Below are 24229 nucleotides of genomic sequence, written 5' to 3'. Positions count from 1 at the left end.
AGGGAATTCCCGTGGTTCCCAGACACCTGGCTGGTTCCCCACAGGGTCTGTCCTGCCTTCTCAGCACACCCCACGCCTCTTCACCAGGGATTTGCCTCCAGCCAAAGTGCAGAGCTGCCCCTGCAGTAAGGCCTTGCTCCCAGGCTGGGGCTAGAGGTGCTGAGGGGTTTGAGCCCGTGCAGAGCGGCCCTTCCATCCCCTGTTCTCAAGAGCATCTCAGCAGAGTTTCTCTGTAAGAGGCATAGCATGGTAGTGTGGCTGCTGCAGGTTTGTCCCCAGGGCACTGGAGACTGGTCAGGAATGGGATCCATTTGCACTGACCCCTGGTGTGCAGGTCTCAGCCCCCTGTCCCTGAGATGGCAGGGAAAGCAGCAGAAGTAACAACGCTCCGCACCACGCCATCTGCCTTACCCTCCTCTGCCCATGATGTGATGACTGCAGCTGCTGCTCGCCCCAACGGGGCGCAGGCACTCAGGCCCGCCAGCCAGCAGTGTTCCCTCTCATTTTTTCCATCCATGTGCGGAATGAATTTTGTTATGTGCACCATACGGAGGTAATGTGCGAATGTGCACCACCAGTAGAAACAAAAAACCTAGATATAATATACATTTTTAAAAAGTTACCAGAGGGATAATTACTCCAGCCAGGACAAATTAGGCATTTTAGAACTCACTACTCAAATAATTAAATTTAAGTGAGAGAAATCAAAATTTTGAAATGCATAGACCAGTCAAAAAACTAAAACAACACACTTTGAAAGAAGTATCAAGTAACAACAACAATAATACAAGTATGTGTTGGGAGGTGAGTGTGAAAGACTGAGTGAGTGAGTGAGACAGAGAGCGACACGCGCTGCCCCCTTAAGTAGATCGGCACTCAGCAGTCTGAAGCCTGTGTGTTCAGATACAACTACAGCTGCCAGCAAGCTCCCTCCATCCTGAGCCCTGTCTTGTGTCCTCCCCACTGCTCTAAGGGGATGGGGTGCGGGGCAGGGGACACCGACATCAGTGTGCGCGCGCACACACACGCACACAGACACACACGCACAGCAAGCAGGAGGTCCTGGGAGCAGCTGGCCAGGGGCTCCAAGGCAGAGGGCAGGAGCAGTGTGGGGAGGGACACCTGAAGTGCACGGCACTTGATGGCCTGCTGGGTGGCTGCCCGGCCTCGCAGCTTAGAGGGAACTAATGCTCCAAGCAGAGACAGCAAGTGCCCCTGTTCAGAGCTGCCAGAGCTCAGCACACCCTTAGCAGCAGCAGCCTCAGCACTCACCCAGCTACGCAGCATCTTCCCTGAGAAGACCCTGTATCCCCCGCCTCTGGGTGCTTGCAGGACCCTGAGCACAATGCCACCCGGAGCCCAGTGGGTAAGTTCTGTGCTCCATCCCCTCTAACCCAGCTCCCTGCAGAAGTCCCTGGCTGCCCCACACAGCTGAATTCTAACCTCCCAGGCAGTGTGGTGTGGTGTGGTGGGAACCCAGAGGGCCTTGGCCTGGTGGGTGAATCCTCGCAGCTCCCCATGTCTCAGGCACCCCAGTGAAACGGCTGGATGACAAGCTGGTGGCTTGCAAAGAGTCAGCTCCCTCTGGAAAGCCTCCGCTGTCCGGTGCCTGTGGCCAGTCCAGGGGGTGCTGGGCACGACTGTAAGGTAATTTCCACCTGCGATGGCAGCTCAGTGTTCCAACACCCTGTGCCCAGCACTGGCCAAGACACTTCCCATATGCCTGGAAGGAGCCCTGGGTCCAGAGTGCGTACAGCCTGGCTCCGACGGCTGAGCTCCAGCGAGCTTCTGATTCGGGGGGGACACTCCCGCTCCCCTGCCCTTTATGTCTCTCAACCCCTACTGCCGCCAGACTCTCCTTCCCCCACCCCAGGGTCCGTCTGGCACATTCTCTTGGGCAGCAGACCATGCTGGCCCCTTTCCCAGCCTCTCAGCCCCAAGTTGCAGTGGGGGAGGTTTAGATTGGATATTAGGAAAAACTTTTTCACTAAGAGGGTGGTGAAACACTGGAATGCGTTACCTAGGGAGGTGGTAGAATCTCCTTCCTTAGAGGTTTTTAAGGTCAGGCTTGACAAAGCCCTGGCTGGGATGATTTAACTGGGAATTGGTCCTGCTTTGAGCTGGGGGTTGGACTAGATGACCTTCTGGGGTCCCTTCCAACCCTGATATTCTATGATTCTATGATTCATACTCCTGCTGCCTGAGCCTGGGCCGGGAGCAAAGCTGGCTTTGTGTAACTGCCCTCAGCTCCTCAGAAATAGTTTGCTTAAATCTCCAATGTTTGCAATTCCCTTAGATGCTGGGAAATCAGATGTCTTTCCCTCCCAATCAGTTCTCTTCCTTTACGCAAATACTGTCCCTTGATCTGCTCCTAGGGTTGCAGGAGCCCATCTGACCATGTTCGCTTAACTGCTTTCTGTGCACCAGGAACACGCCCCATCCCTAGGAGAGTGCTGGGCTGGGGCTGCAGCTTGGGACCTGGCAGGGAGTGTGAGGATTTCTTGGATGGTCGACCCTGGCTTGGCTGGCAGCAGGACCCGGTAAGAGCACAGTTAGGCCAGGTCACGTTTGGAAAGGAGCTGTCGATCCCACACTTTTCTGCTGGCTGAGGGAGCAAAGTCTAGGAAATCTTGCCAAATGACAGCCCTGGTCGCCAGCCTGGAGGGCCCCTTCATAACAGTTGGGTCCTGGACCTTTCCAGAGCAGTCTCGGACAGATGGCTGGGCCCCAGCTGCTGTGGGGGGCTGGGTAAACCCCTGTCACCGGGGCTTGAGTAGAGACTGTCAAACTCATTCCGTGCAGTGCCTGGGCTGAGCTGCCCCCCCACCCATATAAACACCACCCCAGGGAAGTGCCTAGGCTGAGCTGCCCCCCACGCAGTGCCCAGGGCAGAGCTGCACCCCACACTGCATATACTCGGCAGTGCAGTGCCCGGTTTGAGCTGCCCCCCCCCCCACACACACACTATACACCACACCCCTGTGCAGTGCCCAGGCAGAGCTGCACCCCACACTGCACATACTCGGCAGTGCAGTGCCCGGTTTGAGCTGCCCCCCGCCCCCCCCCCACACACACTATACACCACACCCCTGTGCAGTGCCCAGTCTGAGCTGCCCCCCGCCCCCCCCCACACACACACTATACACCACACCCCTGTGCAGTGCCCAGGCAGAGCTGCACCCCACACTGCACATACTCGGCAGTGCAGTGCCCGGTTTGAGCTGCCCCCCGCCCCCCCCCACACACACTATACACCACACCCCTGTGCAGTGCCCAGTCTGAGCTGCCCCCCGCCCCCCACACACACACACTATACACCACACCCCTGTGCAGTGCCCAGTCTGAGCTGCCCCCCGCCCCCCCCACACACACACTATACACAACACCCCTGTGCAGTGCCCAGGCAGAGCTGCCCCCCACACTCCAGTTACCCCCCCCACACACACACACACACTCCAGTTACCTGGCCCCCATGCACTGGGCAGAGCTGCTCTCCCATAAACACCTGCCCCCTCTCCCCCACCCCCAAGCGCAGTGTCCTGGCGGAGCTGCTTCCCAGTGTCACTGGCTTGGCAGAAGCAGGACCCACCACTGTTGCCGGCGGTGTAGCACACGGGACAGTTGTCTCTCCAGCACCTGAGCCCTGTGTACAGCTCTGCGAAGGAAGCCAGGGTGCTGGATGGCCTGGGGCCTCGGGGCATTGTCAGCAGACTCTGTGGGTGTCTGGATGGACTCTCCAGATCTCTGCCCAGCTGCTTCGGGGGACTTTGTGCAGCTGCGCTGGCTGCCTCTGCTGCACAAGGAGCTCTCCCCTCTCCTGGTAGCTGGGATCAGCTGGGCCATAAGGCCAACACTGGTGCAGCAGAGCTCCGTTCTGCTCTCCAGCGCAGGGTGGCTGCAGGCAAGGAGGAAGCATCTGCCGGTGGCTGCAGGCAAGGAGGAAGCATCTGCCCTGATATTTCAGAGTTTTGGCCTTGGGCCCCAAAGCAGTTTCCCCACAGTCTTTGCTTCCCTTTGGGGCTGGCCAGGCTGCTAGAGGCCGCCCGCTCACACTCGCTAATTTGGGGCTGCCTTGGGTCAGCAGGACAGAGGCTGTCGGTCAGCGCGGGCTGTCAGGTCCCCCGCTCCGGAGTGACACAGCAGAGGCACGTCCAACGCTGCTCCAAACACTTCTCTTTACTTTTCACTTCTGAGGATTTTAATTTGCAGGAATCGCCTCCTTTCATGTACTGAAACCAAGTTTCTTTCTCCCTCTGATCTCCAATTTTGCACAGACACTGTCTCCTTTGATATGTCTTGTTCACATCAGCCTGTGATCAGGCAGCTCCGTAATTGTTAGTGATTTTCAAAGCACGGGGCTCCTGGTCTAACACCCAGAGTCGAGAATTCTGCCCTTTTTAAACAATGCTCAGGCAAACTACGTTAATTTCATGGCTTCCCCCTTTTCGGAAGGGGGGTGCGTCTCCCCCTCGCTGCCTGCATCCTGCCTTCCATTTGTACAGGAGTCCTGGTCCGTGGCTGATGGCGTTCTTGGCCAGAGGAGGAAAGGGTTCCTGACAGAGGCTGAAACTGCATGTCAGGAGGAATTCAGTCAGCAGCAGCCCCTCTGGTGTAATGATTTCTGTACGTCCTGGAGGCCATCACAGGGCTCTGAATGAGCAGAGCATCCAGGAAACACAGCAAGAGACAGACCTTCTGGCTTCCTGCCAGGCCCCAAGGAGAGCCCTTCCCTTGCTGCACTTAACTCCTTGGGTGCTCATAGGAACCAAGCCTGGGCCCCTTTCCAGGGCGCTGCCTGTCACACCCCCAGATGGGAAAACCAGCTATTTGTCCTCCTGCTGGAGCCTGACCTGTGCCACATGATCCCCGAGCTGCCGTCCTCCTTGGGGGCTCTTCCCGCTCTCCTGCCTTCTCCTCCTCCTCAGTTCTGCTCACTTCTGGTCCTCTTGCTCTCTCCTTCCTTTGCACCTGTCACTCTCCACCTTTCATCCCCTGCGGCTGTCAAGCGGGACCTGCCTTAACATTTGACGTCAGGCAGGCTTGTGCAGACTCTGTCTTTCGCCTTGAGGCAGCCTTTGGAGAGCAACGATTTGCAGTGACACTGCCTGGACTGCCTCCCCTCTTGCAGCCTGCCAACCCCAGGCCCACTGCCCACCTCAGTCAACACACGCCCCTGGCCCGACACAGACAGGGAGCAGCAAGACACCCAGAAATAGGGAAAACGGTGAATGGATTCTGCGGCTCAGCCAGAAAGCGCTGCCAGCGTGAAGTAGGGACAAAGGGCAGAGGCCCCGCTGCTGCCCCACTGCATGTCCCCGCCCCCACCTTACCTTCAACACTCAGTGAAGCACAATAACCCCCTGCCAGTGTAACCCTGTCCTGCCCTTCCCCCGTGTGGCTAGCCCGCTCGGTGAAACTCCCCCGCATAGACCCTGCTCTGGTGCACAGCATTCCAGACCCGACAACCTCCTACCACAGGAGCAAGGGCGGTGTGGTGTGTGAGGTAGACCTCACTCAGGAAACGAGAGGGATGAGTTTACACGTCTGAGCCAAGCAGCTGAAGTTTTCTCCCATTACGGAACAATTGTACTCAGTTCAACACCACTGCCGGCCTCTGCTCAGTGGGCGCTTGTGACCAGAGCTGCAGGGCAGGGTTCATAGAATCATAGAATATTGGGGTTGGGAGGGACCTCAGGAGGTCGTCTAGTCCAACCCCCTGCTCAAAGCAGGACCCATCCCCAATTAAATCATCCCAGCCAGGGCTTTGTCAAGCCTGACCCTAAAAACTTCTAAGGAAGGAGATTCCACCCCCCCGCTAGGCAACGCAATCCAGTGCGTCACCCCCCTCCTAGGGAAGAAGTTTTCCCTAAGGAGTTGAGGAGTATTGGCAGAGCTGTGGGGCAGGTAGGAATGGAACAGGACGGGGGCTTGGATCAGGACTGACATGCGGCAGCAGAGCTCGGGGAGGGGAGCCAGGGAAGCACAGATATAGCAGGAGGGGCTCCAGGACCTGCACAGCTGGGGGATGGGACTTGGCGCTGAAAAGGCAGGGGGGCTGCAGATCAGGACTGTGTGGGGAGCCCAGAATGGAAAAGCAGGAGGATCATGGGTTGGGACAGAGGGACATGAACAGACCAACACAGGAGAAATTTGCACTAGTGAACATACTAGTGCACAATGAACAGGCCCTGAGCAACAGAGTGGTTCAGGGGGACAAAGGCTATGGGCCCATTTCTGTGTTCCACAGGCATCCGTGGGAGTTCTGCCCGAGTGAGGTGTGCAGGATGGGGCCCTACAGAGGAAATAACCAATGATTCTGCCCTCTCCTGGCTTTGTTCTAAGTCCCCAGGGTACATGGCCTCCCAGGTGGGGAGGCCACGCACACACAATGCCAAACGCAGGCTCTACCCCCATACGCCAGCGTGAGGTGGAGCCTCCTGCTCACCAGATACCTGCACCAGGGCACCCAGACCTGCCAGGCCAGCAGCACCAGGGAGCAGCTGGCCATACAGCTGCCAGACAGGACCAAAGAGAGCAAGCGAACAATCTGCAAGGTGCTGGGCAGAGGTGAGGAAGAGATGCCCTAGTCTCCACCAGCAGCACCTTCCAGGGGCTGGGCCATGGCGGGGGGTCATTACATTCTCTTCTTGGAGCCCGGGAACAGCCAGGTTCGTGGAAGCTAAACACAGCAGGGGCTGAGCCTGCAACGGAAGGTGGGCACCCAACCTGGTACCAGCAGCCCCTGCCCAGTGAGCCTGTAGATACAGCGGGCAGTAATGATCCCACAGGCCTCCAGGCTGTAAGACAATAGCTTTAGCTAAACTAATCATGTCACAAGGCACAAGACTTAGCATACGTAGGTAACCAAGAGTAACCCTAGAACATAGGGTATCGCAAGGTAACGTGCTGCAAGGACTATGCTGCTGACAGGTACCCACAAGGGGCAGGTTTATCCCAGCCTGAGGTAGCTTTAGTTAGAGACATCGGCAGATGTCCAACAATGTGAGTGTCGTGGTACCTCATGGGTATATATGCTAATGAACTTGAGGTAAGGGGATTAATAACTTATGGGAGAAGAACACCCCAGCATCAGTACAGTGAGGAACTACAAATACGGGGAAGGGGCTGAGCCCCTCCTGAATATGTATTAGGCCTGGCCGCGTCACAAAGACATATTGTAACAGATGTATCCCACCCACGCGCCTGGGATGCCAGGATGATGACCACTGGGGATGGTGCTGATAGTGAGGAGAGCTAACATGTTAGCTTGTTCTGCAAGGGGCGGCTCAGCTCGTTTTGTGCTCTCTCTGCCTTTCTGGCTGGGCTGGGGAGCTTGTAACTTTGCTAACGATGTTAATAAAAGTGTGAGTGTTGTGACCATGTACGTCCGGGTTCCCAATTAAATAGGAATTCTGATAATACTGCGCCTGATCTTGGGACGAGAACCAATCAAACCTCTGAATGTTAACTGGGAATTTTTAAGTAATCAATATAATTAATAGACCAGGCAACAGCAGCCAGGCACTGACAGATGGGGGAGGTGGAATCCCAGGGGTGGGGAGAGCTGGGAACGTACGTGCCGCAAACACAGCCAGAGGCAAGGAGACAAGAAATATGGCAAGAAATATCAGTCTCAGTATGATCCTAAGCAGCAGCAGACCCTACCTCCAGCAAGGCCTGGGGCCTCCTCCCCAGTGCCTGAGAGCAGCAGAGACCGGCATGTATGGAGGATAGCTGGGGCAGAACTGGGCAAACCTCAGATGGGGGCAGGGGGTTGGCACCCAGCTCAGCCCACTCCCATTGCACAGGCTCATGGGCGAGCCCACGTGCTTCTCCAGCTGGCCATCAGCGCTGAGGATTTACTCAATTGTTTCCCTAAACTGCTTTATTTATTTTCCCCCTTGGCTCCAGTTGCTGGAATCCCTGGATTTATGACAAGTGATTTTGTGCTGGACAAGACTCTAATTTGACAGCTCAGGGTAATGGAAGGGAGCAGGGGCTGCCAGCTCCTCACCCCCATCCCCTTGTACTCAGTGCGGGTGCAGGGCACCTACCTATGGGGGACAGCTCGGCCACGCTGCCTATGTAGGGCCCCTCCAGGAAACGGGGCTCGCTGTCGTTTATGTCCTGCACCTTGATGATGAACTCGGACTCAGGCTCCAGCAGCTGATTGGTCTGGCGGTCCCGGGCCTGTGCCCGCAGTGTGTAGAACGTCTTCTGCTCCCGGTCCAGGCGCTCGGTGGCATGGATGTCGCCTGTGACCTCATCAATGAGGAAGATGGTTCCTGCGCCCTCCCCGGAGATGGTGTACTTGATGGACCCGTCCCCCTCATCTGAGTCCGAGTGGATCTGCAGAGGAAGGACAGAGGGTGAGGGCTGGTGCTGAGAGAGGGCAACTGAGCCAGCTGGAGCAACAGCTGCCACTCCTGCTGCGAGAGCCAAGACATTGAGGAGACCCCTGGCAAGAGAGGGCCCATGGAGTGGGAGGGGCTAAAGCAGGGGTCTGGGGTGGGGAGGGCAGGCAGAGCAGGGGCCTGGTGCTGCATGGTTTTCACTGCCAAGAGTTAGTCCAGATCGGCCTGTCCCTCTTGCAAGGGAAGAGCAAGCGATGCGCTCGTCCTGGGCTGGGACCTGGAAGACCTGGGTTCAATTCCTGGCTCTGCCACTGCTTTGCTGTGTGACCTTAGGCCTGTCACCAGATCTCTGCCCCACTCCCTTCTAACATGAAGCTGAGAATAATTCTGTGCAGCTCAGACCACCCCCATCACACGGGCCAGAGCAGCCCTCAAAGACAGAGTGATTGACAGTACAGGAGACACAACGTGAACAAAGCCAATGCGTGTGAGGCTTCAACATCCACAAGGCCAGCATCGAGTTACTGCATGCAGCACTGTGAAACCCGCTCTGTGATGTGTGTAAACACCAGCTCACTGCCCTTCCAAACCCGAGCCAGCTGCCCCACTACTCTGGTGTGCATGCTCTGGCCCTCGATACCAGTGGCTGCCAGCCCTTCCACATGGTGACAGCTTCATGCCCACCCAGCATCCTGGCAGGGATATGAGCCCTGAATTCAGCACCAGAAACAGCCCCTCAGGAAAGCAGCTTTTGTAGCCAACAATTTCCTCTTCGTTTTCTAATTAAGATGCTATTTAGAATGAGGGAGCGAAAGGGTAAACAGCAGCTCCCTTTGCCCTGCAGCCACCTGGAATCCAGGCCAGGCGTCCGGAGATAATTTTATTGGTGGCATTAAACTGAGTTATGAGGTTTTTACAATCCAGCCACTTATGAGAAATCTATTAACAGTAACTGGACAGGCAGAATGCATCTCTGAGGAGAGCAGCCCGGGCATTAATTGGGGCAATCCATAATGGACAGGCCCCCAGAAAGGTTTCATCAGACGCATTCATTTACTCCCCACAATTTCTGCTGAGAATCAGCAAAGTTGCCAAAAAAAGAGCTGTCCATTAATCGGCTAATGAAATATGAAAATGTTTATGGGCCATTCAATCTTCCAAACTGCAGTTCTATAATCCACCTTAAAGACATTCAGTTCCACCAGCAAGAATTTATACCAGGACCTGCCTCTTTTTATGATGCCTTCATTATATTTATCTTGTTAGATACAGTTTATATATTTATTTCGTGAGTAAGATGCCCACACATTGGACAATTCAATGTTCTTTCCATGCTAGTCATATATTATTGTCTATGTCAAATATACACTCCCACCCTGCATTGCCAGGAAATATACTAACCTGCCCAGCATCACCCAGAAAATATACCCACCTGCCCAGCATTGCCTGGGAAATACACCTGACCAAACAACATCATGCAGGAAATACAGCCACCTGCCTGGTATCACCTAGGAATTACCCCTGCGTGACTGGCAATACCTGGAAAATACACCCCTGCCAAGCCATCCTAGGAAACACCGACTCACCTGGCCCCACTTGAGAAACACACCCAGACACCCCTTTGCAGCTGGCTACCCTAACAGCAGGGTTCTGGCCCCACATCCCTTCTCAGGCCCCTAATGGCTCCACACCAGGTTTGCTTGACTCAGTAACACCCATTCTTGGGGCTGGTTCATTACAAAACTCTCGTGCAAACAGTCCCAAACGGAAATCCCCAGACAGCCCACTGATCACTCCAGTGCACATTGTCCTTACAATCCCATGACAGCCAGTCCATCGACATAGCACATACCACACTCCAGCACCTTCCACCCCACCCGGGGTCTTCGTCGGTCCTCTTCTGTCCTGCCACGACAGCCACCCCAAAGCCCCTCCAGCTGAAGCGCAACCCCGCTCTTCCTAACAGGAGCCCCCACAGCCTCTCCACAGGGAGGGCATACTCACTTTCCCTCACTTCATAGAATCTTACAATATCAGGGATGGAAGGGACCTCAGGAGGTCATTGAGTCCAACCCCCTGCTCAAACCAGGACCAATGCCCAACTAACTCATCCCAGACAGGGCTTTCTCAAGCCTGACCTTAAAAACCTCTAAGGAAGAAGATTCCACGACCTCCCTAGGTAACCCATTCCAGTACTTCACCACCCTCCTAGTGAAAAAGTTTTTCCTAATATCCAACCTAAACCTCTCCCCCACTGCAACTTGAGACCACTACTCCTTGTTCTGTCATCTGCTGCCACTGAAAACAGTCCAGATCCATCCTCTTTGGAACTCCCCTTCAGGTAGTTGAAAGCAGCTATCAAATCTCCCCTCATTCTTCTCTTCCGCAGACTAAACAATCCCAGTTCCCTCAGCCTCTCCTCATAACTCATGTATTCCAGTCCCCTGATCATTTTTGTTGCCCTCCGCTGAACTTTTTCCAATTTTTCCACATCCTTCTTGTAGTGTGGGGCCCAAAACTGGACACAGTACTCCAGATGAGGCCTCACCAATGTCTAATAGAGGGGAATGATCACGTCCCTCGATCTGCTGACAATGCCCCTACTTATACAGCCCAAAATGCCATTAGCCTTCTTGGCAACAAGGGCACACTGGTGACTCATATCCAGCTTCTCGTCCACTGTAACCCCTAGGTCCTTTTCTGCAGAACTGCTGCCGAGCCATTCAGTCCCTAGTCTGTAGCGGTGCATGGGATTCTTCCATCCGAAGTGCAGGACTCTGCATTTGTCCTTGTTGAACCTCATCAGATTTCTTTTGCTCCAATCCTCTAATTTGTCTAGGTCCCTCTGTATCCTATCCCTACCCTCCAGCATATCTACCTCTCCTCCCAGTTTAGTGTCATCTGCAAACTTGCTGAGGGTGCAATCCACACCATCCTCCAGATCATTAATGAAGATATTGAACAAACCCAGCCCCAGGACCAACCCTTGGGGCACTCCACTTGATACTGGCTGCCAACTAGACATGGAGCCATTGATCACTACCCATTGAGCCTGACGATCTAGCCAGCTTTCTATCCACCTTATAGTCCATTCATCTAGCCCATACTTCTTTAAACTTAAACTTTTTCCTTTGAGGTTTTTAAGGTCAGGCTTGACAAATCCCTGGCTGGGATTATTTAGTTGGGGATTGGTCCTGCTTTGAGCAGGGGGTTGAACTCGATGACCTCCTGAGGTCCCTTCCAACCCTGATATTCTATGATTCTACAAACTTGCTGGCAAGAATACTGTGGGAGACCATATCAAAAGCTTTGCTAAGGTCAAGGAATAACACGTCCACTGCTTTCCCGTCATCCACAGAGCCAGTTATCTCATCATAGAAGGCAATTAGATTAGTCAGGCACGACTTGCCCTTGGTGAATCCATGCTGGCTGTTCCTGATCACTTTCTTCTCCTCTAAGTGCTTCAGAATTGATTCCTTGAGGACCTGCTCCATGATTTTTCCAGGGACTGAGGTGAGGCTGACTGGCCTGTAGTTCCCAGGATCCTCCTCCTTCCCTTTTTAAAAGATGGGCACTACATTAGTCTTTTTGCAGTCATCTAGGACCTCCCCCGATCGCCATGAGTTTTCAAAGATAATGGCCAATGGCTCTGCAATCACATCCGCCAACTCCTTTAGCACTCTCGGATGCAGCGCATCCGGCCCCATGGACTTGTGCTCGTCCAGCTTTCCTAAATAGTCCCGAACCACTTCTTTCTCCACAGAGGGCTGGTCAACTCCTCCCCATGAGGTGCCCAGTGCAGCAGTCTGGGAGCTGACCTTGCTCGTGAAGACAGAGGCAAAAAAGCATTGAGTACATTAGCTTTTTCCACATCCTCTGTCACTTCCCCAGTTCTGCTATATTCTCACCTCACCCCAGCCAGAGGTGGGCCCTCCCACTGTTCTCTTGGACCTCAGCCCTCTTTGGCCCTCTGGCTCCAGCTCTCCTTCATAGAGACCTCGGAGGGTTAGCCCATCCACTGTTCCTGTCTACAGCCCTCTCCAGCCCCAGACTCCCCAGCTTGGATGTCAGTAGGCAACTCCCTCTGCTGACCTTCAGCCCCCTCCAGCCCTAGCACTCCAGTGTGGGAAGGTTAGCCAGCAAACCCCTCTGCTGCTCTTCAGCTTTCTCCACAGAACATCAGCGTCCGTCCGTCCCTCCTCCCTCTGACTCTCCCTGATCCTTTCTAGCCCCAGGTGCTTCACACCCTCTCAACTGGCCAAGCGGGAGTGCCTGCTCTGACACAGGGCACAGGACCTGCTTCATTTAAAGAGGCCAGCCACCCTGGACATACCCTTCCTGTTGCCTGGGCAATATCCCAGCCCTGCAGAGATTGCAGCCGTAAGGTTGTCATCCAGCTGGTTTGCACAGGAATGACCCTGCCTGCTCTGCATCACATCCTTCTGCCCCATGTCAACTCTTGCCAGAGACTGAAACACCACGGCAGAGACTGTATCCGTTCCATAAAGTGCAGAGGCCACATACACAAATGCATTTCTCTGCTCATAACAACAGCGACAAGACTCATGATTAATTATCAGCCAGGAGATAAACCTGCCCGTCCAGCCCCTTTGCCCAGCAAACAGTCCAAACTCGCAGCATATCCCTCCTCCACATTTGCTTAACACTGACTCCATGCTCAGAGCAGATGCCAGCAGCCCTGTAACCTGGAAAACCAGGAAGGAAAACGGAACCCTCACTCTGGGGGCTGGAAAGACAGATTTACAAGGGAAGATTAATGAGCTAAATCTGCATCACTTGGCTAAACAACAACTAACGGGGGAGTAGGATAACCGTCTGCAGATGTCTGAGGGGATACAGCAAGGAGGGTTGGAGAAGGAGCAGGGGGTGCTTTGGGTGTGAAAGTGAGTCTGCATTTACACCCCTAACCTGGTGTACAATCACCAATATTGCATGCACCAGCACAGGGTTTGGGCACACACATGGCCAGTTGGACCTCAGAGCAGTTCTGAAACCTGGGCCACAATATGGATATGCAGGTTTTTAAAGCACAAAAATGCAACAGTCTGATTTCTCGGGCTCTCTCTCTGAGAGTCAGTGAACTTGGCACACAGCACTAACCTGAGCTCTGACACCTGCAGCAGCTGCCCCCGGATCATTTGCCCCATGGGGCATGTCTACACTGCAAATAAACACTTGCGCCTGGCCCATGTCAGCTGACTCAGGCCCGGGGCTCTTGCAGTGTAGATGTTTGGTCCTAAGCTGGAGCCAGGGCTCTGGGACCGATTAAACAGCCCTGCGGCCCGAACCCCGCAAGCTCATGTTAGCTGACGGGCCAGGCGCGGGTGTTTAATTGCAGTGTTGACGTACCCATGCTGCATTTGGCTCCTTACCGTCCATTTAAATGTTGGGATGGATTTTGGTGATCCGTCCTGTTCACAGGGGTGAGAGGTGAATGGCGTCAGCGTGGAGGCAGGTTTGGGTTAGCATCTTCTGCACAGCTCTACCAGTGCAGCCTAGCCCTACCGCTGGCTCCTACGGCATTCCCAGAGCCCCTCACATCCCGCAAATCCCTCCAGATTGAGCTGCAGCACCCCCAGCTGTTGCAGGGCGGTCCCCCACCCACCCAGAGTTCTGCCAAGGCACCACAGTCCCGGTCTTTACCCCCATCCCCACCCCAGTCTGCCAATACATCCGGTTCTGAAGTGAAACACACTATTGCTCGTTCCTGGCCTGCCTCCCCCTGCCACCACAGACCCACCAGCACAGAAACTAAATACGGTGACAAGCTGCAGGGTGGCTCTGGTGAGTGGTGTCACAGAGACAAACGCCTTGCCCTGTGCTGTGGCCACTGCACACCTGCCCCAAACGTCCCCAAGGCCTCTCCAGGAGTACATGACCAATGGGCAAAGCCAGCCTCTCCCAAGCCAATCTGGAGAACAAACCTTGTACTGGTTTTGCTTTGTAGATGGCTCAAGAGAGGCTGCGGCAGTGCAGACAGCCAGAGGGTGCAGAGTTTGACAGTGCCAAGAGCCAAAGGAGCAGAGACAGCAGCCATCCCACAGCGCAGATAGCCACAGGGACAGCCACCATTTCCCTCCTATGGCCAGTCCTCCAGAGACCCCACTAGCCTGGATCCCATCTCAGCTGTGCCAGGCTAAATCAGGAGTCAATGGAGTTACTCCAGACTTACACCGGGGTGAGATCAGAATATGCATCTGCATCATTAACCCCTGAAACCTGCCCCTTCCTCGGACAACAGGCCTCTCCGTGCTTCGTCCCAACTTCTTGGCACACCAGGAGCAGGTGAATCCAGGGCAAACATAATCCCAGCATCTCCAGAGCACAGCTGGGAGGCTCTCTCTCACCATCCCATAATTTAAAATAAAGCAGCAGCTCCGGAGCAGGGTGCAATGACCCCTTCCCTCCTGGGCATGCTCTTCACCCAGGATGGGGGAAGGACGCCCCACATTCAGCCACGGAGTCACTCCTTATTCCTGGTGATGAGGTGTGTCTGGGCAATGCTGGGAAAAGGGCCTCTTAGAAAAGATGAAAATCTTTCAACTGTTCAGTTTGTTAAAAAGGGAAATTATTTCCCTGCTCTAAAGGGCTAACACTGGGATTTTACAAGGCCATTAATTACTGCCTGCTAATTAAATCAAAATTAAATGTGAATAGAGGTGCATTTTCCTTATTAAAATGATTAAAAAGCAAGCACAGATACATAAATAAAAACTACTTTGGGATTGAAAAATAAAGAAAATCAAATAAAAACTGGCCATAATGAAGGCATGCTCTGTGTTTGCTCCAGCTCATAAAGCCTTAGTTCATCAATTTTCTTTAAATATTAGCAACTTAATTAAATCTGCTTTTTTCCCTTTAATCCCCTTTTATCTAAAATAGATCTGTCCACATGCAGAAGTTTGTAACTAGCGCTGACCCCATAATTCTCCTTAAAAAACCCAAAGAAATCCACATCAAACTGACAGCAGCCTCGGGGGAAATTACAGTTCCGAAAAAGGATTAGCAAGAGAATCCATCTTGTACAGAAATGTTATTGGCCCTCAGACGAGCACATGTAGGGGTGTGGGAGGCTAGCCAAGCCTTTCCCAGCTGGTGGCACTGCTGGGAAGTGTGTAGGTGCCTCCTAGAGAGAGCTACCAGCAGTTCCCATACCTGCCTGTCCCCGCCACACGTTCTCCAGGGAGAAGTGCAGGAACACTGACCATGGGAGGCTCACAGCTGCTCCATAACGGAGCCGCGCTATGGAGCAGTTAAAACACCAGCAGCAGGAAGAGACTGTAACTGGTTTCATTCTCCCCAGCCTCTCCTGGCAGGGGCACTGTCGGGAGCAGGGCAGGAGTGCAGGCTGCGGGAGCAGCTCCTGGCTACTCCAGCCCCAGCCTGGACAGCAGCTGTAGGGGAGAGCAGGCCTTTGAGAGGGATATTTACAGGGAACTGTTCTCTGTGTGGCCTGGCTGTTCACTCAGGGCTGGCAGGTGATGTGGAAAGGGGATGTAAAATGGGCCAGTTTTAGGTTCCTGAGTTCATTTTGGAAATGAGGCTGTTGCTAGGCTACCTCTGGAATTCGACAAGGCCTGATGCTTCAAGTCGCTCCCCAGGGGAGCTGTCAATTAACTGTAACCGTATCCAGCATCTTCATGGAGGAGCAAGGCTTCCTGAGCGTCTGCAAAAACGGGCACAGAGGATTGTTTAAAATTCAACTGGAGCCTCACCCATGATCCTGTCCACGTGGCATCCCCCCAGACTCACAGCCCTGAAGCATACGTGCCCCAAGCACAGCCAAGCCATTAGAACCGACTCACAGCACACACCTCTGCCCCAACTGACACAGGGGATCACCCCCAACGCAGTCCACACTGCGCCTGCATCAGGGCATGCTGGGCAATGGAGATGCTTGCTCACTGTGCTGGAACGGGAAGGAGAAGGTGCCCTGGGATGGCCTAATCACAGAGCCCTGAGGAAAGCACCAGCCAAATACGTCACATGGGCAGGGCTGGGGGGCCATCCACACTGCACAAACACTGAGTGCCAACCTGGGTGCTGGAGGACAAGCACATGCCAGCCCCAGCTGCTGGCAGGGGCAACATGCAGTTAGCTACCATAGTTACTGTCTCTCTGGGCTTTCACACCACACCCCTCACCAGAGGTTCGGAGCATCTCCATGGTACCAGGTCTAACAGCAGTATTCATCAGCTAGCAGAGAGGGAAACGCTAAGGGAAAGAGAAGATATAAATGGCATGAACTGAGTCGCCTCTGAAGTTAGCACACTGTCACTCCCCTGGTCAACAGCCACTGTGCCAGGCCCTGCACTCAGCTCTCACGGGGACACAGGACTGGCTCTGTGGAGCCTACGCACCCACACCAGCTTATCCCACCACCCCCGGTTGTCCCGCCTCCCACCCCACCATCAGTCTCAAACCCAACGGCAGGGTTTGGCACCGGCTGAGTCTCCCAGGGTGCTGCCCAGAGCCCAGTGCAACGCAGCCTGATCTGGACTGGGCACAAGCGTAATATCAATACTGCCATGAGGAAGGCCAACTCCACTCCCCTGGGTGCCCCAGTAATTCCCACAACCCCGGACTCCTGCCCAGGCACTAGCCCATCCCCCATGTACCACCCAGGACTGGGACGTAGGAGCCAGACCCCAGTCCTTGGCCTAAAGCAAAGCGACTCTGCGTCTGTAATATTAGCCTTTGCCTGAAGAACAACCCCCCCCCCCCGCATCCCGCCTGGCACATTCATATGCAAATAGAGGCATATTAAGTGCATTCCATGCAAATCTTTTATGCAAATTGGAATCACATTATGTAAATACAGCAACACCTTTACTCTGGGGTAACTAATTGGGCAGAGGAACAGGGAGGGAGGAATTTGCACATGGAGGCCTGAAGGGGCTGTTTTCTGAGCCAGCCCCAGTCTGCATGGACCAGGAACCAGAAAACAGCCAGCACAGTCCTCAGGGGAGATCTGGCGGGTAAGTTTGAGCTCATTCCTCCCAGGACTGGAAGCAAGCCAATGGTGAGAGTCTGAAACCCAACACAACCACCCCTGCAAGAGGACGACTTGGGGAACGCAGTGCCATGGAGCTATCCTGTGGGGGAGGGGATGAAGTGCCATGGAGCTACCCCTGGAGAGGAATGCAGTGGTGGGGGAAGGGGAGGGGTGCAAGGCCCATGTGCCTGTTGCTGGGAAGGAAGAGGGAACCCCTGGCTGAAGTGATGATGATGCTCCCTTCAGGGCAGAGCCGTTGCCGCTCCCACCTTGGCGTTCCCAGGGAGGAGGGTTCTGGATGGGATGGTAACTGGCCCTCTGGCTGCCCCCCATGCACACACCCAGCAGGAGCAGCTCTGCCCAGGTGTGAATCCCAGGGCCCAGTCTGGCCCTGCTGTGCAAAATCCCTGTGTCCACAGAGCCCATCCGCCACCCCACCCCCAGCTCCCTAGCCCTGCTCATCCAGCTTCGCAGCAAGGGTCACGTCTCCACCAGAGTCCAGCACCATCACTGGACAGTCACTGCACTGTGTGTGTCGGGGCGCTCCCCAGGGCACTGCCCACTGCCTCCCCTTCCCCTCCCACCGAGGGGACCGCCATCCCGCTTCCCATCGCCCACCCCCCCTTCCCATAGCCCCCCACAGCACCGCCAGCCCCCCCGACTTCCCATCACCCCCCCACAGCACCATCACTGGACAGTCACTGCACTGTGTGTTTCGGGGCGCTCCCCAGGGCAGTGCCCACCGCCTCCCCTTCCCCTCCCACCGAGGGGACCGCCATCCCGCTTCCCATCGCCCACCCCCCCTTCCCATCGCCCCCCACAGCACCGCCAGCCCCCCCGACTTCCCATCACCCCCCACAGCACCATCACTGGACAGTCACTGCACTGTGTGTGTCGGGGCACTCCCCGGGGCACTGCCCACCACCTCCCCTTCCCCTCCCACCGGGGGCACCGCCATCCCGCTTCCCATCGCCCACCCCCCCTTCCCATAGCCCCCCACAGCACCGCCAGCCCCCCCCAACTTCCCACCGGGGCACTGCCACCCCAACTTCCCATCACCCCCCCCAGACACCAGCAGCTCCCCCAACTTCCCAACACCCCACCAGGGCACTGACAGCCCCCCTTCCCATCACCCCCAAGGACACCGCCAGCCCCCACCACTTCCCATCACCCCACTGGAGGCACTGCCAGCCCCCACCACTTCCCATGGCCGCCCCTCCAGACACCGCCAGCCCCCCTTCCCATGGCCGCTCCCCACAGACACCGCCAGCCCCCCCACACTTCCCATCACCCCCTGGGACACCGCCAGCCCCCCTTCTCCATGTACCCCCAGGGCATTGCCCACAACTTCCCTTCATCCCCTCCCATTGAGGGCATCGTCAGCCCCCGACACCGCCAGCCCCCCTTCCCATCGCGCCCCTGGGACACCTCCAGCCTGCCCTTCCCCCAGTGCCCCCGGGTGCTGCCAGTTTGCCTCCTCCCCTCCCCCTGTGCCCACACAGCACTGGAGGTGGCAGCTGTCCATCTAGGGGGTATTCCCTGCTCTGGATTTTCTCTGAACCTACTGGCCCTGCTGAAGCCCCATCAAACAATGACTGTGTCTAAAACTGCCCGGCCCTGAGGGCTCCTAATCCACTCGAGCAGCCTTCCCACCCCACTCAGGGATGCTCCTTGCCTTCAGTGCAGCCCCCCCCGCAGCAGGGCCTTTCCTCCCGTGCGGCAGGGGCACCCGCTGTGCCTGGCCATGCTCCTGGCCTAGCTCCAGCCCCCTCCCCTCCCGGCAACAGGCCTGGGCCCTGCAGAGACATACCAAGGTCACTTTACCTTTCCCACGTACAGCGGCTCCGTGCCCGTGTACTCCTCAACCACAAAGAACTGGTTCCACACCCAGCCGCGCTTCACACGTCCGCCTGCCAGCAGCATACTGTCCCCTGACTGCTCCAGGCCCGGCCTCCCAGCCTCCATGTGAATGGCCAGGGCCCCCAGCTGCTCCAGGGTGCAGAGTAGCAGAAATATGGTCCACGAGAAGCCTGGCAGAGCCATCACTACTGCGCACCGGGAGGCTGCATGGAGAGTGGCTTTCAGAGAGGACGCTGACATCCTTTGGGGAGCAGGAAGGGGCCTGACACCACCACTGTGGGGCTCACCAGCCCGGATGGGGCAGCTTCCCCATCCCCGCCGAGACCTCACTCCAGGCAGTCAGGCTCCTCAGGGTGCCTGTGGGCTAGGAGTTACGTCTGCCAAGGCCCCAGGCATGCTGCTGACAGCAACAAGCAACCAGCATCCTCGGCTCCTGGCATTGGGCTGAGCAAGGAGAGAACAGTCAAGCTTTCTGCCTTGAAGAGGCTACAGCCTGGGCCCGCTCAGAGACTCTGTGTGGCCAGACAACTAGTGCTTTCCCATCAGCGCTCGCATGCCACATTCGCCAGCGACCCAGGGCTGCGCTGCTCCGTGGCTGGGCTGGTGGCTGCAGTTCCTTGGGAGCCAGGGGTCAAAAGACCATTTATCCCCCCCTCTGCTCTCCCCATATGCCACCCTGGGGACACTTCAGCAAGCAGAGAGGGGGGTTCTGCTGCCTGTGGCAGGGCTCTCCCTGTGGGGGCAGAGAAGGCTGCACTTGCAGTTTGCAGGACAGCAGAGCGAGCACCTTTGCATTAAGTTTCATGAGAGATCTTAACAGGAGTGGCCTGTTGTGGCCAAGACGGGCGCTCGCCCACTCCGGAAACAGGCCCTGTGCTATCAGGCTACAGATCCACGTGTGGCAGGCCCTGGCACAGGGCTGCTCAGGCTGAGGGCATTTGTATTCTCCATCTTTGCGGCTGTTGCACTCCAGTTTCCAGAGGAGAACCCTTCACCAAGCTGCTGCCAGCCACTTCCATCCTCTGCCAGTTCACTCGGGTGAGCACAGGGCAACTGCCAGCGTCTCTGGGAACCTGAAAGAGGCCAAGATGTTAGTGACGACCCCTGGGCTGAGCACTGCACTACCCGCTCTGAGTGCCTCCCCTCGCCTGGCTACCCCTCATGCTCCCTTCATCTCCTGTGCTTGCTGCCCGGCTCTTTTTCTCCCCGGCTTTCTCTCCTTCTTTGTGGTGCTGCTGTCCCCTCCCTTGATGCCACGTGTGGGAGCCTGGCATTGCAGGAGCTGCGAGAGCCAGGGACATCGGGAGGAGGAGGAGGAGGAGGAGGGTAGCAGAGAAGTGGAGCTTTCATCTCTATGGAAATTCCTGTATTTAGCAAGGATCCGGAGAACAGCGACGGCTCAAACCAGCGCGCCTCCCCCTCACACTGCTTCTGGGATCCAAGTGAGAGTAAGTACAGTTACTCGGGGTGATCAGATGGCGCCGGGAGGGCCTCACAGGCTAAGGCTCCCAACAGTGGCTGTTGGTGTGGGGCTGAGGGACACAGGTTTTGCGTGACACCCTGTGTGTGCAGCTGAGCACTCTAATGAGCGCGTGCTTTGGACAACACCACCAGCCTGAACCAGGACTGGAGCTCAGGGGAGACTGGCTCCCCAATTCTGGCCTCCACCCATTAGCCTGTCCAGCCCCTCTACCAGCCTCACCCTTTGATATTCTCAGACTGGGAAGGAGCTGCCAGCCCCGAATTTGGGTCTATGGGAGCCAGAGTGACCTTCATTGAGCTCCAGGTCAACATCAGTTGAGAAGATGAGTCCAGAGAATACTCAATACCAACTTCCTAGACAGCTCTGGCCTTGTCCCAGACACAGACAAACAAGCCTGGGCAAGAGATTTGTGACCTGCCACCAGGATGGAAACATGCTCTGTGCAACAGGGACCATTTCAGATGGTTTGCAATAAGCCTCGCCTTGCTCTTGGGAGGATGGACAGGCACCTCTCTGTCCCCCTTGCAGCTGGAGCTTCCCACAGAGGCCAGCCAGAGCCACGCACTCTGCTCCTCAAACATTCCGCTGAAATGGACTTGCCAAGTTCATCTCCCGCTATCTGTTACTGGAGACGACAGAGTGGAGGGGCAGGGCAAGGGGCATCCTGAACCGTGTCCCTTACAAATCAGACTAGGATCTGCCCGGAGCACAGGAGTCACACAGCAGCCTGGAGAAGGGCTCCTCAAAGCCCAGCCGCTGACAGATGCTACAAACCCAAGTTCGGCGGCAGCTGACAAGTCCCTCGCATGCACTCGGCTCCCTGCCCTCCTAGGACAGGCACACGGGCCCGACGGGCTTGATGCACACAGCACGCCAGCTCGCTGCAGCATTGCTTCGGTATTTCCCTGCCCCCCCACACCCACAGCATGCAGGGCTTTCACGTGGCGAAGACAATGAGCATCACTCAGTTCCTGATTCCTACACAGCACACAGGTGTCATGCACACGCCAGCACACACACACCAGCCAGCTCGTGTGCACACGCGCACACATGCCTGCTACAGCATATACACGTATGCCCTGTATAACATGCACAGGGGCCAGTCCACTCGCACACACTGAACTGTGGGCACCTGATGCTCTGAGGAACACAGGGTCTCTGGTGCACCTTGAGGAGTCAGGAATTATTGTTCAGCCTCATTAATGCTTCCTTCCCAAATGCATCGCCCAGAGGTCCTGCTGCCTGGGCCCGCTCTTCAGCGGACAGGGCTGTAGCAAGGCCTCTTGTCACTGAAATATTGCCCCTCTCACTGCACGTGCTACCGGATACTCACTAGTAAATGCAAAGAGCGATGACCCATGCACTAGGCCCAACAGAGCATGAGTAAAGGGCATCCCCCAGCCATCCTGGCGCACTCATTTCTAGTGTGAGGCAGAGGGTCTTGGAGTCACTTTTGCCAATTAGGCAGCTTGCCCTGTGATCAAACCATATGAAAGACATTTTAAAGCAGGAAACTGTTTCTAGGAGGCAGGGAGGGATGAGTGGGCAGAACTGCCGGAGGGTGCAGAGCTGACAATGTCGGCCACCAGTCCACAATCACTTGGGCTGAATCCTCCACCCCTTGGCATCAGAAGCATTGCTGTGCAAAGTCAGTGGGATGCATCTAGCCCAGGGGTGGGCAAATTTTTGGCCTGAGGCCGCATCCACTTTCGGAAATTGTATGGAGGGCTGGTTAGGGGAGGCTGTGCCTCCCCAAACAGCCAGGCGTGGCCCAGCCCCCGCCCCCTATCTGAGCCCCCCTGCTTCTTACCCCGACAGCCCCTCTGGGACCCTTGCCCCATCCACCCACCCACCCCTTCTCCCTGTCCCCTGACCATCCCCGGAACCCCCACCCACCCCTTCTCCCTGTCCCCTGACCGCCTCCGGAACCCCCACCCCTGACTGCCCCCTGCCACCCCATCCACCCCCTCCTCTCCTGACTGCCCCATCCACCTCCCCTGCTCCCTGACCACCCCCAGAGCCCCTGCCCCCATTCAACCCCCCTGTTCCCTGCCCTCTGACTGCCCGCACCCCTATCCACACCCCCGGCCACTGACCACCCCCCAAACTCCCTTGCCCCCATCCAACCCCCCTCCCCTGCTCCCTGCCCCCTTACCGCGCTGCCTGGAGCGCGGGTGGCTGGCAGCGCAGCTGCACCAGGACAGGCCGCCGGGCCGCCCAGCTGGAGCCAGCCACGCCGCGCAGGGCAGAGGGCACCGGGTCGGGCCGCGCAGGGCAGAGGGCACCGGGTCGGGCCGCCGGGCTGCGCTGCCCCAGGAGCTCACAGCCCTGCTGCCCAGAACATTGTCCCGGCCGTGTACTGAGAAGAGGCTGCGAGGGAGGGGGTACAGCAGGGGAGGGGCCGGGGGCGAGCCTCCCGGGCCAGGAGCTCAGGGGTAGGGCAGAACGGTCCCGCGGGCTGGATGTGGCCCACAGTTTGCCCACCTCTGATCTAGCCCCATCTCCAGATGGCCAGAGCCAGCTGCTCCCGGGGAGCAAAATGCCCTGTAACAAACAATAATGGCACGCACAAAACCACAAGTAATGCACAGGCGTGTACATAAACATGCTGTACAAAGCATCAGTGACAATGGCCAGTGTAACACAGTCACGCCTGACCGGAAAGTCTCTGGCTATTGTGGAGCTTTCATCTCCAGGTCAGACCACTCTAGTCCGGCTCTGCTGGACAATGACCGGGCCTGACAAATCTCACTAGGTCTAGGGTTTTACAGACTCTGCAAACCTGCCTGAGCGCCTGACAACAAATTCCTCCCAGCAGCGATCCAGCTAAAGCAGGTTTTCTAGCTAGAGGTCGGCCTCAGCTCTGCCCTGGGGAGAGAAGAGCCCCCAGGCCAAGGGTGGGGCCTTGTGACAAAGTGGGACTGTGCTTAATGTTTCCTCTGAATACTGTAGGGGTGTCTCAGTTTGCCCTAGGCATTTCTTAAGTATCCCACCACCTAGATAAGGGTGTATGATCCTTGCAGAGCCCGAGAGGGCAGGTGTGTGCAGGGGTCTGGACACAGAGAATGGCCGACACCCTGTTTCTGGCAACTGATGGCCTGGCCCTTCCCCACTGCAAGGTGAGAACTAAAGGGTTGGAGAACAAAGGACTCAGGCGACCTCCTGGCCCGGGAAAGGGACAAAGCCCAAAGGGACAAAGCCCAAAGGAGGAGGGGCTGGAGGGAGCTTCAGTTTAGGGCTGGCTGGGACATGGAGTGAAGTGCAGACGTGGTTGTCTGGCTCACGGCCCCCCAAAATGGACCCAGCTGAGGGGTCCTGTTCTCTGCACCTACAAGCTCTGTGTTAGACCATGTTCCTGTCGTCTAATAAACCTCTGTTTTACTGGCTGGCTGAGAGTCACATCTGACTGTGGAGTTGGGGTGCAGGATCCTCTGGCTTCCCCAGGAGCCCCGTCTGAGCAGACTCGCTGTGGGAAGCGCACGGAGGGGCAGAGGATGCTGAATGCTCCGAGGTCAG

General features: G+C 56.3%; 1 protein-coding gene across 4 annotated transcripts in view; it reads right to left on the bottom strand.

Moving 5' to 3' along the window:
* The window catches only part of CDH22 (cadherin 22), a 181034-nt gene that overhangs the window by 102134 nt on the left and 54671 nt on the right, over window positions 1–24229 (bottom strand). For 2 of the 4 annotated variants that reach the window (XM_084645984.1, XM_084645985.1), the window contains exons 2-3: window positions 19195–20303; window positions 8055–8349 (exon numbers count right to left, since the gene is read on the bottom strand). In XM_084645984.1, coding sequence (XP_084502110.1) covers window positions 8055–8349; window positions 19195–19470 — 571 coding nt within the window. In that variant the 5' untranslated portion in view covers window positions 19471–20303. Of the gene's footprint in view, window positions 1–3589; window positions 5265–8054; window positions 8350–19194; window positions 20304–24229 lie in introns of those variants that run through there. The other 2 variants (XM_084645987.1, XM_084645986.1) reach the window with 2 other exon arrangements.

Source organism: Lepidochelys olivacea, assembly GCF_965140295.1.
Source record: "Lepidochelys olivacea isolate rLepOli2 genome assembly, chromosome: 13".
NCBI lineage: Eukaryota > Metazoa > Chordata > Testudines > Cheloniidae > Lepidochelys > Lepidochelys olivacea.
The sequence above is the reverse complement of the archived record's forward strand: the minus strand, read 5'-3'. Positions and strand labels throughout refer to the sequence as shown.